The sequence below is a fragment of the Trematomus bernacchii genome, unplaced genomic scaffold (assembly GCF_902827165.1).
Source record: "Trematomus bernacchii unplaced genomic scaffold, fTreBer1.1, whole genome shotgun sequence".
In the NCBI taxonomy this organism is placed as follows: Eukaryota; Metazoa; Chordata; class Actinopteri; order Perciformes; family Nototheniidae; genus Trematomus; species Trematomus bernacchii.
The window spans coordinates 14,527,166-14,544,888 of NW_022988043.1; the positions used below are offsets into that span (position 1 = coordinate 14,527,166).

The 17,723-nt window shown below is 39.1% G+C and overlaps 1 protein-coding gene across 1 annotated transcript; it reads left to right on the forward strand.

Annotated features, from left to right (window-relative positions):
- Positions 1 to 15,932: 15,932 nt before the first annotated feature.
- LOC117473150 lies at positions 15,933 to 17,184 on the forward strand. Its single transcript, XM_034118649.1, has 2 exons — positions 15,933 to 16,412; positions 16,638 to 17,184. The coding sequence occupies exons 1-2, from the start codon at positions 15,972 to 15,974 to the stop codon at positions 17,016 to 17,018; spliced, it is 822 nt and encodes a 273-aa protein (XP_033974540.1). The 5' UTR covers positions 15,933 to 15,971; the 3' UTR covers positions 17,019 to 17,184.
- Positions 17,185 to 17,723: the final 539 nt, after the last annotated feature.

The following is a 17,723-nucleotide window of genomic DNA, read 5'->3' on the forward strand; positions in this document are numbered from 1 at the left end:
TTCTGGAGATCTACGCCGAGGACGCGACCCAAGGAATGCTACTGAAGCCAGTTCGGTAGCTTTCACTCGACCTGGGAATTGTGCACAGCCGGCTAAATATAAAGAAACTCAGGACTACAAACGGCGGATTCAGTGGCCAACGATGACTACCACGATGAAGGTAAAATCAACTACATGCACTGGGGTTTTAATCTGCACAATAATGGTCTCAGATGTACTTTTATTTGCTCAGTAGATCAAGCTAGCCATGCTAGCCATAATAGGCTAACACCGGCCCCGGCTAGCTACATCTAGCTAGCTAGATATTCTCCGCTGTATGAAAACGTTTTGACTTGTGAATAACTGTGCAGTGTTTCTGTAATTTGCTTCACTAACTCATGGCACTAATCGTCTGTTTCAGGCGAGGATGGACAACTCTCGGGATTGGAAACAAGTGAGCTTTGCATTCTAGATCACAGCGCTTTGTCGTCCTCCTTACCAGCAACCAAACGCAAAGGTACACACACTGTAACTTTGTCTTGAAAGAACGTTACGCATCGAACTGATGTTCACAATCATGTTTATTTCATAATATTCATCATATTTTATGTTTAACTTGCCTCAACAACATTAAACAAAGTTCAAGCATACATGAAGCACTCTTCAAAAAGGAACAATCCTCCGTGTTTGAACCTCTTAAATCGCTGCATAGCCGATTTATTTGGACTGGATTATCCCAGAGAGGCCAAACATTCTTTATAACACAGTTTCAGATTTGTGAAACCTTAATTCTATTTGTGAAAATACAAAAAAGGGAGATTTCAGTGCTTTTTTTACATGTAGACCACATTAGACCAGGTCCTGATCTAAAACCACTATACCTAGACTCATCAAATCTGGACTGGATTATCCCAGAGAGTCAAAAGATTCTTTATAACACAGTTTCAGATTTGTGAAACCTTAATTCTATTTGTGAAAATACAAAAAACACATTCCTAGTATGTTGTAAAACTACATGGCGACTAAGATCTTGTATATTGCTTATTTTCCCCTCTTAGGAAAGCGGACACGGGATGCGAATTTCTTTGACACCGCCCAGGCGTTGGAGGACCGGCGTGCCGTGGTGAATGAGTCGCTGCGTGGAGATCAGATGGTGCTGTTCACCAAGGCCCAGGAAACGGAGGACAAGATGCTCACCTCGATGGAGCGCCAGGCAGAAGTGTTCAAGCAGCAGATGGAGCGCCAGCAGCACCAGGATGAAGTGTGGGCGCTGCGCCATGAGGAAGCGTCGGCGCAGCGGCAGGATGAGCGACAAACTGCATTTAATAACAGTTTATTTGGTATAGTTTTTGTAAATACTGACACACGACACACAACGTTGCACTAAGGTGTGTATGCTGCTGAGACTATCCCTACACCTGGGACAGTTTATTTTATATTGTTATTACTGTTATGACTTTATTTTATATATAATGTTTACTGACATGTACAACTGACACTTTATTTACATTTAAAATTGTTCTATTTAATGTTATGTCTTGAGAGTGCAATAAAGAAAACCGACATGGCGATTAAGCTTATTTCTCCTGACACTTTATCTTTTGTGACCTGTGTAGCATCCTATACATCACATGTAAGTGATTATTCTGATACCATCATGTTTCATCGGTTATAAACTGGCAAAGCTTTATTTGTCATTTATTTATCATCAATGTTGCAACCTTGTGGGGGAATGGCAGCGGCACATACACAAATATGATAATTTATATCATTTTAAATATTATTTGACCTAAACTTTTAATTCCCCCCCCATTTCACACAACACAACATGGAGTCCACTATGGGCCAAAACTAACATGTATGTTTGCATAGTGTTTATGGCAGACGGATGCAGTGGGTCTCAGGAAGATATATAATAAAGGTGGGTTTGCTGCTGAGACTCCCTACACCTGGGAGTTTATATTGTTATTACTGTTATTATATAGTACAACTGACACTTTATTTTATATTGACAATGTTTACTGACATGTACAACTGACACTTTAGTTACATTTAAAATATTTCTATTTAATGTTATGTCTTGAGAGTGCAATAAAGAAAACCGACATGGCGATTAAACAGATCCTGTATCAGCCATCCTACGGTGAAACATGGCAATCGTGTGCTTTCCGTCGGCCAATCCTTTTCCTAAAGCTTTTGATGCTGAAGAAACTGCGATTATAGCATTCGACGTGTGGCGGCTCCGGATTTTTGTCGGACGCCTAATAGGCTCAGGCTCTGGCCGCATTAACGAAGTTACAAAGCTGTATAACATGAGCACAAACAGCACAACTTCAGTCGACTCCATCTCCATCATGTCTGAGGTCGGAAGGTAAACAACAGACAGTATACGCGGGAAGTTTTTCTTCTTCTTCTCTTGTTTTGTAGCGGATTGCAAACAACTTTAAGGTGCTTACCGCCACCTATTGTACTTGTAATCTTCCCTCAGGGAAAAGTACTCCGGTGTGAACGCGATCTGTACTAAGTGCCCTGGGGTTAAAAGCGCCAGGGCTCTTAGTGCCGGAACTAAGTACAGGAAAGTACTTGGTGTGAACGCGGCTAATAGTACGGAGTACTTTTCCCCATACTTTTCCCGTTTAGTTCCGTTAGTACCCCTTATGTCGCGTTCACACCAAAAAGAGTACTTAGTGCCAGGAACTTTTACCCCCATTTTTAGTGCCTGCTGAGAGGTGGTACTATCCTGGGGGGAAACAGTTCCCCAGTTCTGATTGGCTGGGCGAATTGCAAACCACGCCCCGTAAAACTCTGAAAAGTTTTTTGAAGCCGCCATTGTATTTGCTGGCATTAGCATGATTAGCATTAGCCCCGCGCACCAACGGACAGAAACTAACTTATGGCAACACAAAAAAAAAAATGGGTGCGGTGGAGTGATGAGGAGGTGTCGGCGTTCTGGCGATTTACTCGGAAGGCTTCAGTAGAAGCTGCTGGGAGTCCCAGCATCTTCTACTGAAGCCAGTCCCCAACTCCGGGGACTTCCGGCCGGGGACTTCGGGTGGCAGTATACACCGTGAAGTGGTTTGCGGCCTGCCAGTAAACCCAAAGCAGAAAAAGATGAAGTGACGTCAGCGGCTCATTTGCGTTATCTTCCCTCAGGGAATTTATTCCGGTGTGAACGCGATCTGTACTAAGTGCCCTGGGGTAATAATTGCCGGGGCACTAAGTGCCGGCACTAAGTATGGCAAAGTACTTGGTGTGAACGCGGCTAATGTAAACAAAATCATCAAAAACGAACTACTATAACAAACCAAAATAAGGGAAACAAAACAGTAAAACAAAACAGCAGTGGCGGACAATCTATAAAAGAACAAAGCACATGTTACAGAAATGCCGCCATAAACATTAACTTTGTAAAAACCATGATCGCTCATACCTTATGTCCCTCGGACGGCGCAGCCCCTCACACACACACAATACCGCTGGTCTTGTCACCGTCACGGGCAAAGCTACAGTCTGCTGGAGTAATGTGTAAAAGTCAAACACCCAGAGCCCACTAACTCGATAATTGTGGAGACTTACCGGAAACGTCTCGGTCGAACGGGAAAGAACTATCAGGTATCAGCTGTTTAAATATTGTTTACCAAGTGAAGGGAATGCGGAAGTGGGCGGTACCTCTGTAGCGCAATACTACGGTGGCCGAAAAGTGGATTACCTCTATGGTCGGCTACACGTATTTTTCATACTCTTATATTTCAACAGTTTTACGACAAACTGTGACTTTGTTAACAAGGAAATTATTTTTTAAGATTGACAAACATCATATGTGTAATTCATGGCACAATTCAAACGGGATCGAAAGATACGTTTTCTCTCTCCATTGACTTCAATACATACTTTTTCCGAAATAAGGTCCCATGGGTCCCCGGAAGGGGAGGGACTTCGCCTCTCTATATAGCGGGTCACATATTCATAATGTGATTATAATGTATCCTGGATCATGTGAATGCACATTCTCACTTCATTAGACACATTTCAAGATCTACAGTATGGTTTAAAAGAGGTGTATCAAGTAATCTGCCATTGCAAGTACCCAAAACTTGCATTTTTCCCAGTGTATGGAAGTATACGAGGATTAATCCTACTTCTAACTTGATTTATTACCTTTTATAAATTGTAAACATGATTTATGGTCTTAATCTCTTTTAAAATATTTTTCAATACAGCATGATGGTTATTTTGTAAATTATGTGCCAATGAAAGTGAAATAGACTATGAAGCAGTAAATGCTTTAGGGCATGCCTGCCTTTGTTTAACCGGTTTCCTCTTAGAAAAAGTAATTGAAGTGTCCAAAATGTGTCCACAAGCCAAAATGTCTGCAAAATTACCAACCAAATAAAAAAAGCTATACAGCACATATTGTTCATACATAACTTATTTATATGGTGGGAGTTTCCCTAACCTCCTTTCCTACCGTATGCCTGTGCAGGGCCGTCCCTGGCCAACTTGGGGCCCCAAGCGACATTATGAGATGAGACACACCCATCCTACCCCCCCATCCCCCCCCACCCCCCCACCGACAGGAGTGACAATTGTTTTTTCAGGGTGCGTACGGGTGCTGGAAATCCTTGAAAATGCTTGAAATTGTACGAGGTGGTTTCAAGGTTTGAAAAGTGCTTGAATTTTGGGAATGGTGCTTGAATTTGGGACAAAGTGCTTGAAATTGTAAATGCTTTACTTCGCTTTTTAGATTAAAAGAAAATAAAGAAGTCGGAGCGCGCTTAATTGCTTCGCTTTTACATAAAACAGCTCCGCTCCGGCCTTCCCGGCAAGTGTTTTTGTTACGTGTGTGACCTGGGCATTCTGATGAGAGTGATAGATGACAGTATGCAGGGATGCAAACTTGTCACCTTTCGGCGAAATTTGCCGTTTTGATTCCAAAATAGGTCGTTTGTGTGATTCATGTAGATCTGCAATAAAAATATTTTTGGGGTATGGGGGGGGTCTGGGACCCGGAGTAATCTGCGGCCGCGAGCTGTTATGTGCCATCATGACACGCATGGTGTTCTTTTTTTATATATTATAATGAAGCGGGAGCACAAGTCTTCCTGCCTGTCAGCTCTGCTCATGGATGTATAATAAGGCTCTGCTGCTCCGGGATGAGGGTCTAGCTTCAGCAGCTACATTACCTACGGTGCGTTCGTTAATATTAACTGTGCGGTAGAACTGTGGCACAGACTGGACCGCTGGTTAGAACGGGTTGTTCAGAGCAGAGCTCCCTGTCGGAGCGGCAGAGCGTGATGTGCACTGAAAAGTGTTTCTGTCGCAATATTATTTAATGAATCGTTGAGCTAGCTAACTAGCATATATTGTCACTATCTGCTAACGTTAGCTTTAGCCTTCGTTTTCAAATAGTTTCTTTCATAGCCTATAAACGGAGGTGGTATAAGTATCTTGTACTTGAGTAAAAGTAGAAGCACTCAGATCTTGTACTTGAGTAAAAGTTGAAGTACTCAGGTCTTGTACTTGAGTACAAGTAGAAGTACTCAGATCTTGTTCTTGAGTAAAAGTTGAAGTACTCAGGTCTTGTTCTTGAGTAAAAGTAGAAGTACCAGAGTGTAGGAATACTCTGTTACAGTAAAAGTCCTGCATTCAAAATGTTACTCAAGTAAAAGTAGAAAAGTATCATCATCAAAATATAGTTAAAGTAGCGACAGTAAAAGTAGTCATTGTGCAGATTGGTCCATTTCAGAATAATAGATATGATATGTTTTATAATGATTGATCATGAAAGTGTTCTCAAAGCTGGTAAAGGTGCAGCTAGTTTGAATGACTTTGTATACTGCAGGGTAGCTTGTGAATTTACTCCAGGTGGAACTAAAGTCTCATTTAACACTTGATTATATTTCACATCATTCATCCACATCTGTAAAGTAACTAAAGGTATTAAATACATGTAGTGGAGTAAAAGTACACCATTTACCTCTGACTTATGTTTACTGCCAACCTAAAAGTACCTCAAAAATAGTAATCAATAATGTATTGAAAAGTTATTTGGCTGATTGTTTTATATTGGCTCAGCCAGGTTATATGGGATGCCCAGTCTACGTACAGATGGGTCACACATTTTGAAATATTAAACTTAGTTTTCTTCTCTAACATTTTTAATTTTTCATCCTCATGTAGAATGCTATTACGAAACACACATTTGGTTGTTTATAGCATAAAGAACATCTGATTTAATGTGAGGTAGGGAAATAATCATTTGAGTATAAGTATGTGTATATAAATATGTAATTTACAACAGCTGTAAGATGCTTGTAAAGCTTGAAAATGCACCTTGAAAATGCTTGTAAAGTGCTTGAATTTGACTTTGGAAAAGGTGTAAGAACCCTGTTTTTGGAAACAAAGTATTTTGCAAATATAATACCTGTTTATTATTATTATCAACACAGTTACTTTTTTATACAGTGAGGTAAATGGTAGATGTGCATGTATGTCGTTCAGTATGCGTTTACAGGTGAATACGTCGGCATTTCCTGGATGCAAAGTCATCGACAAGGTCATCGTATGACAGCTGCTGTGCCAACTGTGCGTTGATGCTTATGATAGCCAGGCCACTTAAGCGTTCTTGTGCCATTGACGACCGGAGGTACGTCTTCATAAGCTTCAGTTTGGAAAAGCTTCTCTCAGCAGACGCAACTGTAACAGGAAAAGTTACTGCAATGCGGAGGGCAATCCAGAGATTTGGGTACAGTTCCTGTAACTCACTTTTGTGGAGAAATGACAACATCTCCAGAGCAGTTTTTAATATAATTAATGCAAATAAACTACTTCTACTAATAATAATAATCATAATCATAATCAATTCAATAATATAAATACTATATTATTTTATTATAATATAGTTGTCATATAGTCAAGACAAAACATGCTTATTACATGCTCAAAAACTGATATTTCTTAAATCTGTATTCAAATGTAGTTCCCTCTGTCAGCAATGTATCAACAACTACACACACATTTCTATCAGTATTTCTCTGTGTTGTGGTTGACATGATGATGACTGTTAGGAGTTAAGGGGAGAGACTGAGCATCACCATGAAATGTGCAAATTGACATAAAAATGAATAAAAGGGGGAAAAATGCTCCATGTTTTTTAGGCTGTAAACTTTAACTGCTATGTAAGCCAACTAGACATACAGTTTATCACTCTTCCTCCTGTACATTAGCAGATAAAAGGCATAAAATACTTGAATGAATGGTAAATAAAGAATGCTGGAAATAATTGCATCTCCATTAGCCTATATGCTATGCAGAGACTGCCTTCTTCATGTCGTGAATTGCAGCTGATGTTTTAATATGGCAATTGGCAAACATTTGACATTTGACTTATACAACATTCGTAAGTTGTACATTTGACTCATACAATAACCCACCTTCGAGTGATGCTCTAGTTTCTTCATGTTTTTTTTTTTTTCCTCTTTACTTGTACAGTTTGAAGAGGTCACTCAGTTTGCTTAAAATACTTAAAGGTAGGGTAGGTAAGAATGGAGAAACCAGCTCGAGTGCGCTCGAATTTGAAAGTACGCAGCCAAAAGAAATCTGCCCCTTCCTTCAGACTTCCTTACAGAGCCCCTCCTCCAACACACACAAACGCGCACATGACCAATGAGGGCACGAGATAAGTTTGTGCACAGATGGAAGGCTGACAGGCAGGTAGGCCATCCAGTTATTTTCGCCGGGCCGGCTCAGATGATTGGTCGTGCTTTTTACAGCGCCACGGCTTCCACAGATGACATTTTTTTATGTATTTATTGTCAAAGCATTTAATATATTCATTGCTATCAGGATGTTAAGAGCATTCCATGGAATATAACAAAAAGTGTTTCTGAAGTGAATTACCTACCCTACCTTTAACTTGCAAATTTGTATCATACTTGTTTCCTCGTCTTTCCTGACCTGTTGGGGAAGTGTTTAAGCTTCAAACAGCCTGAAAAACATCAGCTTCAAAACTTGTTTGAGTGGCTGATTCATAAAGATATTATTCAAAGAGACTTTCACTGCATTAATCATAGAATGTATATGCGTGGAGGAGGAGAGGTTAAGATTGACATAAATAGACGGAGATAGAGATCGGATTGGAGTGAGATTTGAAAGAAAGCATGCTAGCTTCAGAGTTTTGGTGTGCAGAATGGAAGGCAGATACTTTTAGCCCCTCTGTCGAAGTCTGGGACTCCACTGCTAACTTTCTCATATAAGCCTTGGCCTGGAGCCATGAACTCAAATATTTCAGTCATATTCGCTGAAGCTGAAGAAAAAAATGCCTTATTACTTATGATCAAAGGGTGGTGTTTTCTGAAGGAGACATGAAGCGTCTACTAGAATATGCATTACGAGTCAAAGGCGGGTCATTTTAAGTGAAAAGACAGACATCCAGAAACAGGCGGGGATTCGTTTTCTGCTCACTTCCTTTGAAGGCTGTTTACATGGGTAAACATACATGGAAACTAAATACGAGTATTAAAAATGAAGTGATAAATGTATTTTTCAAAGTAAAGTCACATTACCCTGTAAAATGCAAAGTAAAAGCTGCTTGACCTTTATTTGTAAAAAAAAATCTGTAAATTAAAGATACAAAAGAAATGTGTGTATTTGCGTGTGTGTATATGTGTGTGTGTGTGTGTGTGTGTGTGTGTGTGTGTGTGTGTGTGTGTGTGTGTGTGTGTGTGTGTGTGTGTGTGTGTGTGTGTGTGTGTGTGTGTGTGTATGTGTGTGTGTATATATGTGTATATGTGTATATGTGTCTGTGTCAGAGAGTATAGATGTGAGTAATATGTGGGGCAGAAAGAATATATCAAAATAAAATAAAATATGAATTATAGCAATAATGATGAAATAAGCGAGGCCAAGGCTGCAAAGCAAGATTGTAGCATCACAGCACTCAAGCCAGCTACGTAAGACCAGGCTGGGTTACTATTATCGTAATTATGTTTAATTTCATTACAATTAGTGCAGACCCCTGTTTCTCTAATACTTCACATTACTCAATTATGCCTTATGATTTTGCCCTGATTTGGGCTAACCCAGACCCTTAAAGGTCCCCTATTACAGTATACTGTTTTTCATCAATATATTATAGATCTCAGATATATTCAAAACATATCTCTGAAGTGTTTGGCTCGAAATACCAAACAGATCGTGCATTGTAGCATCCCATAAACCCCTCTCTTTCAGCCCTGTTTCAAAAGTGCTGATTCTCTGTCTGTTACTTTAGATGAAAATAAGGAGCCACTCCCCACGCCCCTCTGCGAGAAACATTTGGTTAAAAATAACACAATGGTGCTCTAGGAGAAGATTCAGGTAATCTTTTTTCAACCTGGTCTCACCAGAATGCGTGACTCCACCACGACTCCTTAACACCGCAGTGCGTGGTGGAGTCACAAACTTTGCTACATTTACGTGTCTGCACCACGCAAACAACCCCAATGTAAAGTGAATGAGGCTCCTTTGTCGTGGTGCACACACGCATTTCTACAACGTCCAGCAGTGAGCTTTTATTCTATAAAACGTTTTTTAAATCTACTTTATAGCTTGTAGTAACTCACAGGAGGCTTCTTTTATTTTATTCATAATAATTTTTATTTTTCGTCAGAATGTATTATGGTGCATTATTTACCAGTGTTTGTTCTCAAAAAACAGTGCATTGTGTGTAATAGAACTGTGATTTTTATTAAATTAGTTAGTTTTTAAGGAAGGCCAGAGCTTCAGCTGTGTCAAATAGATTGTTCCCTTTAGTTAACGTTATTTAAAAGATAATTATATTCCTATTTGATCAAGTCCCCTTTATTGTATTACGGACCCAAAGAGCTGAGCGTCCATTCCCATTGGATAACGGAGGATTTTACACCCGGAAGTAAGTATTCTCCTTACTGTCGATTGATTTTATTTGCAGTGATATCTGCACTGCTCATCAACTCAAAAACACCAGATTATCCTTGTTAATTACACAACATTGATTGGTTTAAATTGTGTACAATGCTTTGTACAACGAACGTGTCCTACCCCCCCCCCCCCCCCCCCCCCCCCCTTAGGTCACAGGCTCCTCCAACAGTGCAACACAATAAAACAGATAGGCTACACAGAACAAATAGTGCAAGTAAATACAAAAAGAAAAATAGTACAATAGTAAAAAGTGAAATAGTGCAATGCAATACGAGTCTATATACAAGTGATTGGAATATGATATATTAGATAAATAATTTCTAAGTAGCAGCCAGATGAATGTTATGGATGTTGTTTCTAAATTCAGGTGTTTAATAGTCTTATGGCCTGTGGGATGAAACTGTCCCTGAGCCTGGTGGTTTTAGTCCGGATGCTGCGGTACCGCCTGCCAGACGGCAGCAGACAGAACAGTTTGTGGCTGGGGTGATGGGGGTCTTTTATAATCCTGAGGGCTTTCTTTAAGGTTAACCTGGTATTTTTACTTCACTACATTTATTTTAGTTACTTAACAGATTTGGATTAATGATGTGAAATATAAACAACCCTTAAATCAGACTTTAGTTACACCTGAGTAAAATTCAGTGAATTCAGCCAACAATCAGGCGAGATATTTGGTAGTGGGTGCTTGAGAAGACTAAATATTTATCTGCAGATCCCTATAAAGCATATTCATTACTCGTTATTCTCTACTAATAGTTAATTAAAAACTGTATATAATGGCTATTTTGCACATCCCTTTCAAGATTTCAAGATTTTCTAAGGTTTATTGACATATACACAACTACGGTGTAGTTATGCAATGAATAAAAAACTTGGGTCACAGGTTCATCAACAGTGCATTACAAGACATCTATCGATATCTGTGTACCTCCACCATTAAACATATTCTGCACATTTCTTACAGTATACTATCTACATACATCTTATAAGAGTATAATTAATATGTATAATATCAGTTAAAATAAGTGCTTCAACATAGTTAACATTGCAGGAAAGTTGATTGTCAAGTTCCAAAACAAACCATGCAATATATTAGACGTTAAGTACTTTGTCAGGCTTAATATCTGTAGATACCCCCAAAGCTTTTTTCTTATTTAAAAGAAGACCTTAACCTGAAGTATTCTTTAATGTTTAAATAAAGCCTTATTAGTTTATCTGTTTTGCACATCCTCCTATCAGGCGCTAAACTGTTTTATTGTAGAGATCACTTACAGTATCTTCTTGATATTTTCTATTCTATATTATTTATATCATTGACCTTCCACTTTCCCACTATATTAAGAGTATGTACTCTTAATATTTAAATGTTTTCATCAAATATAACACATTCAAAAGTGCTTTACAAAAATGAAAGACATTAAGAAAAAGGCATTTTAAAACAGTCATTAAAAAGCAACACAATCTACCTGCATTGCAATTACTCTAAACGTGTAATAACGTGCTTTAACCAGTAGGAGGTGCGGGTTAAAAAGCTGTCAAGTTTACAGTGTTAACAAAATAAAATATACTGCTGTTTCTGGTTTAGTTTACGACGGATATATTCTGTTATTGTTTTGATATTTGTAACACAAAAGCGATGTAAAAAACCCACAGCAACACGAAAAGATGGTCTTAACATGACCCAGCGGTCTAGTAGTTAATAAAAAACAATAATATCAAAACAAATTATTACTACTAACTTTATTGTGAAATTAAAATAGAACGGTAAAAGAATAGTTTCCGGTCTATTCTGAGGCCCGATCTCTGTAGATAAATAAAGAACTACGACAGATGTGTAATGTTTAATGCAGCCAAACCATTCATTACAATGCATTCATGTGATGACTTTCAAAGAGTAAAGCAAGCACTGCTGAATAAAGTATGATTTTATCTTTTACGAAACGTTTTTTTCATATGGAATGCAGTTGGAGGTCAACCAATCACAGAGCTTGAGGCAAAGCGGAACAATAGCTGAGGATTCTGGGTAGTGTAGTGTCTTCGGCCATCCTAAACTCTGAACAAATATTTGTTTCTCCGAATCGAAGGGGAAAATTACAAAAGCATTATACACAATTTAAACCAATCAATGTTGTGTAATTAACAAGGATAATCTGGTGTTTTTGAGTTGATGAGTAGTGCAGATATCACTGTAAAATCAATCGACAGTAAGGAAAATACTTACTTCCGGCTGTAAAATCCTCCGTTATCCAATGGGAATGGACGCTGAGCTCTTTGGGTCCGTAATACAATAAAGGGGACTTGATCAAATAGGAATATAATTATCTTTTAAATAACGTTAACTAAAGGGAACAATCTATTTGACACAGCTGAAGCACTGGCCTTCCTTAAAAACGAACTAATTTAATAAAAATCACAGTTGTATTACACACAATGCATTGTTTTTTGAGAACAAACATTGGTAAATAATGCACCATAATACATTCTGACGAAAAATAAAAATTATTATGAATACAAATAAAATAAAAGAAGCCTCTCGTGAGTTACTACAAGCTATAAAGTAGATTTTAAAAACGTTTTATAGAATAAAAGCTCACTGCTGGACGTTGTAGAAATGCGTGTGTGCACCACGACAAAGGAGCCTCATTCACTTTACATTGGGGTTGTTTTATTTACTATTTGCCATTTTGGAGTTTCAGCAGTCTGGGTGTGCACTCTTGAATATCATTTTATAGTTTTATGGTAAAAGCTTTCAGCTGCTCTAGCTGGTTCTGAACCACTTGACTTTTTAGTCAATCAGTGTTGATCTGTGTGTAGCCTGCTTCGGAAATGGCAACACCTGTTAGAAACACCTGCCTCACCCCTGCTTAAAAAGTTAAGGATTTTCTGTTTTTTTTAAATAGTTTTTTAAAGCTAGTTTTATGGAGAGCTTTACATTATTATAGCCTACAGTATACACTGCCAAACTGTTTCACTCAATTCCCTGTAATTAAAATGGTTGGTCAAATCATTGTAAGTTCATCCAACATCCAAATTTAACTAGATTTTTTGGGTAAAACTATCCCTCATAATAGAGAAGTATAACAAGCAACTTTTGGGGAATGTTGAAAGCGTTCTTGATATGGCTGTCAGCTGCAGCGTGCAGAATCTTTGCTAAATGCAACATTTTGCTATGCTGATTATTTTCCTACACCAGATTTTCTTCTATAGCCTGTGGTTATTTTGATTCCCTGCCAAGATGCTAATCCATGTTGCATCCGGACCCCCAATGCAGATTGAGTGCCGATAATTAACTTAATTTCCTTTCATCAGTGCAAAAGGCGGGTAAGACTGTTAGTGAGACACCAAGAAATACACTTTGACTGAGGGGTGGGTATCAGTTGTTACACCCTCTGATGAGAAAGTTCTTGATGTCTGGCGGGCGCCTGCAGGCTCAGGTTATCCTGTTTCCAGCCACCATTAAATGGAGCTGTGGCCCTGGCAATGCTCTGCTGTCAGACCTCACAGCCCCCGCAGACAACTTTGGGGGCTTGTAAAGAGACAGGGCTGATGGGTTTTAAGTCTCCTTGGGCGGTCAACTAGAAGAAAATTGGAATGATCCCAAGGTGTGTGTTAGTGTGGCAACACGTTATCAACTTTAAAGGTCCAGAAAAAAAGAACATATGTATATTTATATATACAGCTCCCTCTGGCTTGATTTGGAATCCCAACCAACACCATTGGCAGCGTTTACTGGTGGACAGCCAGTTTCCATGTCGCTGAAGTAGTGAGTCAAAATGGTTGTTTTGAGCCCCTGAGAAGAGAGTTTGGGGTGAAAATATGTACCTTCATGTGCATTACACATTTCTCAGACCGGAAATAGCATTAAACTAGAAGACGTTTTGTGCGTGGTTGCTTCCAGTAAGTAAGGAAAATATGAATTATAATCTAGTCCAGTTTGAGATACATACACTGAATTTAAAGGATTAAACACACCAGAGTTATTATACTATAACACAATGAGGCAATTTTAAAACTTTCGAATGGCTGAAACATTGGGTTACTATATGGCGTTGCATTGCCTTTTTTGTTTTTGCTATACTTTCTGTTTTACGTAAAACTCACCTTACCATACCGGTCACACCGCTATCTACATCCAAATTGGACATTCAGTTCTGTTTATACTGTATTGGGTATCTGCATAGTTTTCTGTGAACAGTCTGTCAAAAATACAGATAACATCCAAAGTTGATGTTTGAGCTTGGTGCGGCAGTGGCTTAGTCTGTAGGGACTTGGTCTTGGAACCGAAGGGTCGCCGGTTCACGTCCCGATCAGACCAAAAAAGTGAGCTGGTAGCTGGAGAGGTGCCAGTTCACCTCCAAGGCCACTGCCGAGGTGCCCTTGAGCAAGGCACCTAACCTCGAAACTGCTCCCTTGGTGCCGGGTACCTGGCAGCCTCTCTGCTCTGCCAGCTCTCCTATCTGCATGTGTGTGTGCATGTATATCCTCTGTGTTTGTGCATGTATATCCTCCCCTGTGTGTGTAATGTGTGTTAACACAACAGAGTGGGGAAAGAAATGTCCCTGTAAGGGATTAATAAAGTGTATCTTCTTCTTCTTCTTATCAGTGAAAAAGTGCTAAGGAATGCTTTTGTAGTTTGACAAATTAATACATAATGACTTTCTTTGTTAAACACACAAATACTGAAAAAATATAAAAGACATTTGAAAGAAATCACACTGGAAAATCTGCAGAGAGAACCATGAATCTGGCCAGAGAATAAAGAAATACAGTCAAAGGGAATTTGAAAGACAATGACAATTAATTATGTAAACCTATATGTAGATTTTGAGGAGAAATAAAGACTTCAGTGTGTGAATGATGTGATGTTCTTGTGAGGGGGATTCATTTATCTTGCCAAATGTAACTAATATTATTAATGCCAGGAAACTCTAGCTTCCTCCCAGCATGAGTCTCTTTTTCAAAGTCCCAGATCCACAGGCCTGGTGTTTGCCAGCACAGAAAAGCTTCTGATGATCAAGCTAATTTAAAAGTGTTCTCTTGAAGTCAAGACACTTCATAATATTTTCATTGGAGAAGTGCCTTTTAATTAATAATCCAGGACAAAACCACAGAACACATTTCCTTCCAGTGCAATAGATCAAGCTGTATGTGTACAACAGTGATTTATATTTAATAAAGAACAGCAGCAGTGAACTGAAATAGCCACACGAGCTTAATCACTGACAAGAAAAACCTCATTAGTAAATTAATTGTTAACTTTCTGAAGGGAAAGAGAAGAACTTGGTTTTCACACTTCCTGTCTTTATCGAGACAGGAAACTAAAATCTAGGAAAGGGGACATTGGACAGGTAACAAGTTTGCCTTTTAAACTGATCAACTAGGACTCATTGGAAAGAGTGAAATAAGGCGCCTCAATATGTATTGTTAGGACACATGTATGAATACTTTTTATAACTGAGGTGAAGATATACATGACAAATTAGTTAGACTAACTAGAATGTTCTTGGACCTAGAGCCCAAACAAAACAAAATAAGGTTGTTGGCCCTTGCCACAACTTTCGTCCATGTTATTTCAATCTTTTTTGGTTTACTGCACAAAAAAACAACTGAAAATGTTGATGATGACCTTGCATGGATTTCCTTATTTTTATTTTTTTAAATACATGTAAATTGAACTAAATTGGAAATGGTGTTAAAACAATGTAGCAGCATGTACAGTACTGGATGCTACCATATATAAGTTTCACAAATGATCACCCTTTTTCTGGAGGTTTTAACCACATTTTAGGCCCCACTCACACGAGGCCGTTAGCGTTTTATGCACAGTATTCGTATTCAAAAAAGTCTTCCGTTCACATGCATTTGTTTCATTTAACGTGTCTGTTCAAACGAGGCCGCTGGAAACTCTGTAGTACATATGCTTGGACTGTAAGTGGCGCTGTACTTCCACACGAGACCGCTCGAAAGCTGTAGTACATATGGCGGGACTGTAAGTGGCGCTGTAACTTCCGCCACAAAATACACCAAAAGCAGCGAGTAAGATCCCCCCCCGGATGTGTGTGAGGCACAAACAAAACAAACAAACGAAGATGGCTGTTATTCGCGCAAGAAAGGAGCTATTTTCGTGGTCCGACGACGAGGTGGAACTTCTTTTAAGTGTAACACTTGAGTATAAGACGACAAAAATACAGGATAATGTAGACTGGGAGTCCTGCAAGCCTAAATATACGGAGATAGCCGACTTATTTCAGGCGCAATATCCGAGGACCCCGACTGAAAAAGATTTCCCTCACGAGAAGAACACAATTTCACAGGGCCAGCTTACAGCGAAACTAAAACAGGTACAAGGGGACTTGTTCGACATGGAAGAGTCGTCGCCCGGACCAAGTTCATCCCCGAGTTTGGAGCATTCCACGGATTTGCCAGAGTCGAGTAGATCCAACGGAACTCTGCCAACTGCTGCGGTTGTGAGTCATCGCAGGGATCTGCTCCAGGTATGTTCATGATTTCAATCTTAAAGGGCTTGCTATATACTATGATGCAGTACCTTCCACTGAAAAACTGAACCGGTTTAAGCTTGGTAAAATTAGAAAGTATTTAGAGCTGTTTTATTTGTAAAATGTATTGAGAGCTATTTCACAACATGCCTTTTGTGTTCTGTTATCTGGTGGCTATGGTCCTATTGTGTATTAATTCAAACTTTCTCTGGTTTATTATAGGCACGGCTGGACGGCCACAGAAGTGACCGCATGAAGAGGAAGCTTCCAGCTGAACATGCGGTGCAGGAAGAGCTGCGATTAAAAAGCCGGATGTTGGACTTAATGGAGGAAGCAACCAGCCGCAGCGCAGCCAGCATGGATCGTATGAACAACACCATGGACAACATTAATGTGACTGTACAGAATGGCCTTTCCCTGATGAGCCAGTTCATGCAAGTTCATACTAACAACAGTGGATATGGACACTTCCAGGTGCCCTCATACCCACCCCGAAGGCCACACACGGCCACACCAAGATTAAACCCCTCTGTACCACACACCCCACAGCAACAATCTCCTCCATATTCATTCAGGCGGTCACTGGATGAGGAGGAGCAGTAAAGCAGTGAGCTTCTTTTTTTTTCACAGCACTTTTTGGTCAAAGGAAGTCTGTAAACATTTTTATTTTTAACTCCACCAGACTTTGTACAAATGGAGAATCACTTTTTTTTTTAGCTAGCAAAGGTATTTTTTTCCCTTTTACTGTGTACACATTTATAAATAATGTTATTAATAAAAAACCTTATTAAAATAAAAGAACAGTCTTGTCTTTCATGTAAGGGTCAATGTACTCCGCAAGCACTCTCCTCACTCTCTTTCCTTCTCCCTCATTACAGTCAGTGAGATATCTATATCAGTGTGTGGGAGGCTGTAAGTCCTTTTCACCTTGTAAACCTAATTTTGACTAAATACACCACATTTATGAAAAGTAACCCCCCCCTAGTGTCAAATATCTGAACTGTGATATGTCACATTGGGCCTTAATGGTAAAGCCCAAACTATTGTTAGGCATATATTATAGTCTCAGATATATAAAAAACATGTCTATGAAGTGTTTTGCTCAAAATACCAAAAAAATTACCCATTATAGCCTCATTCCCTTCTATTTCATCTCTGGAATCAATATGATCAGTATTATGCATTTCACAAAGAAAGTTTGCATTATGATTTTTATGAATTGTATAAATTCAACTTTGATTCAACATTTGCTTATATTACTTTTACTGAAAATCCTCAAATATTGGTTAAAATACTATTTAGAGAAGG

Bases quoted from the DNA above. Each gene is read 5' to 3' on its own strand.
- LOC117473150 (XM_034118649.1), top strand. From the start codon at position 15,972: ATGTGTGTGAGGCACAAACAAAACAAACAAACGAAGATGGCTGTTATT. The intron at 16,413-16,637 runs GTATGTTCATGA...GGTTTATTATAG, and splicing joins ATCGCAGGGATCTGCTCCAG to GCACGGCTGGACGGCCACAG.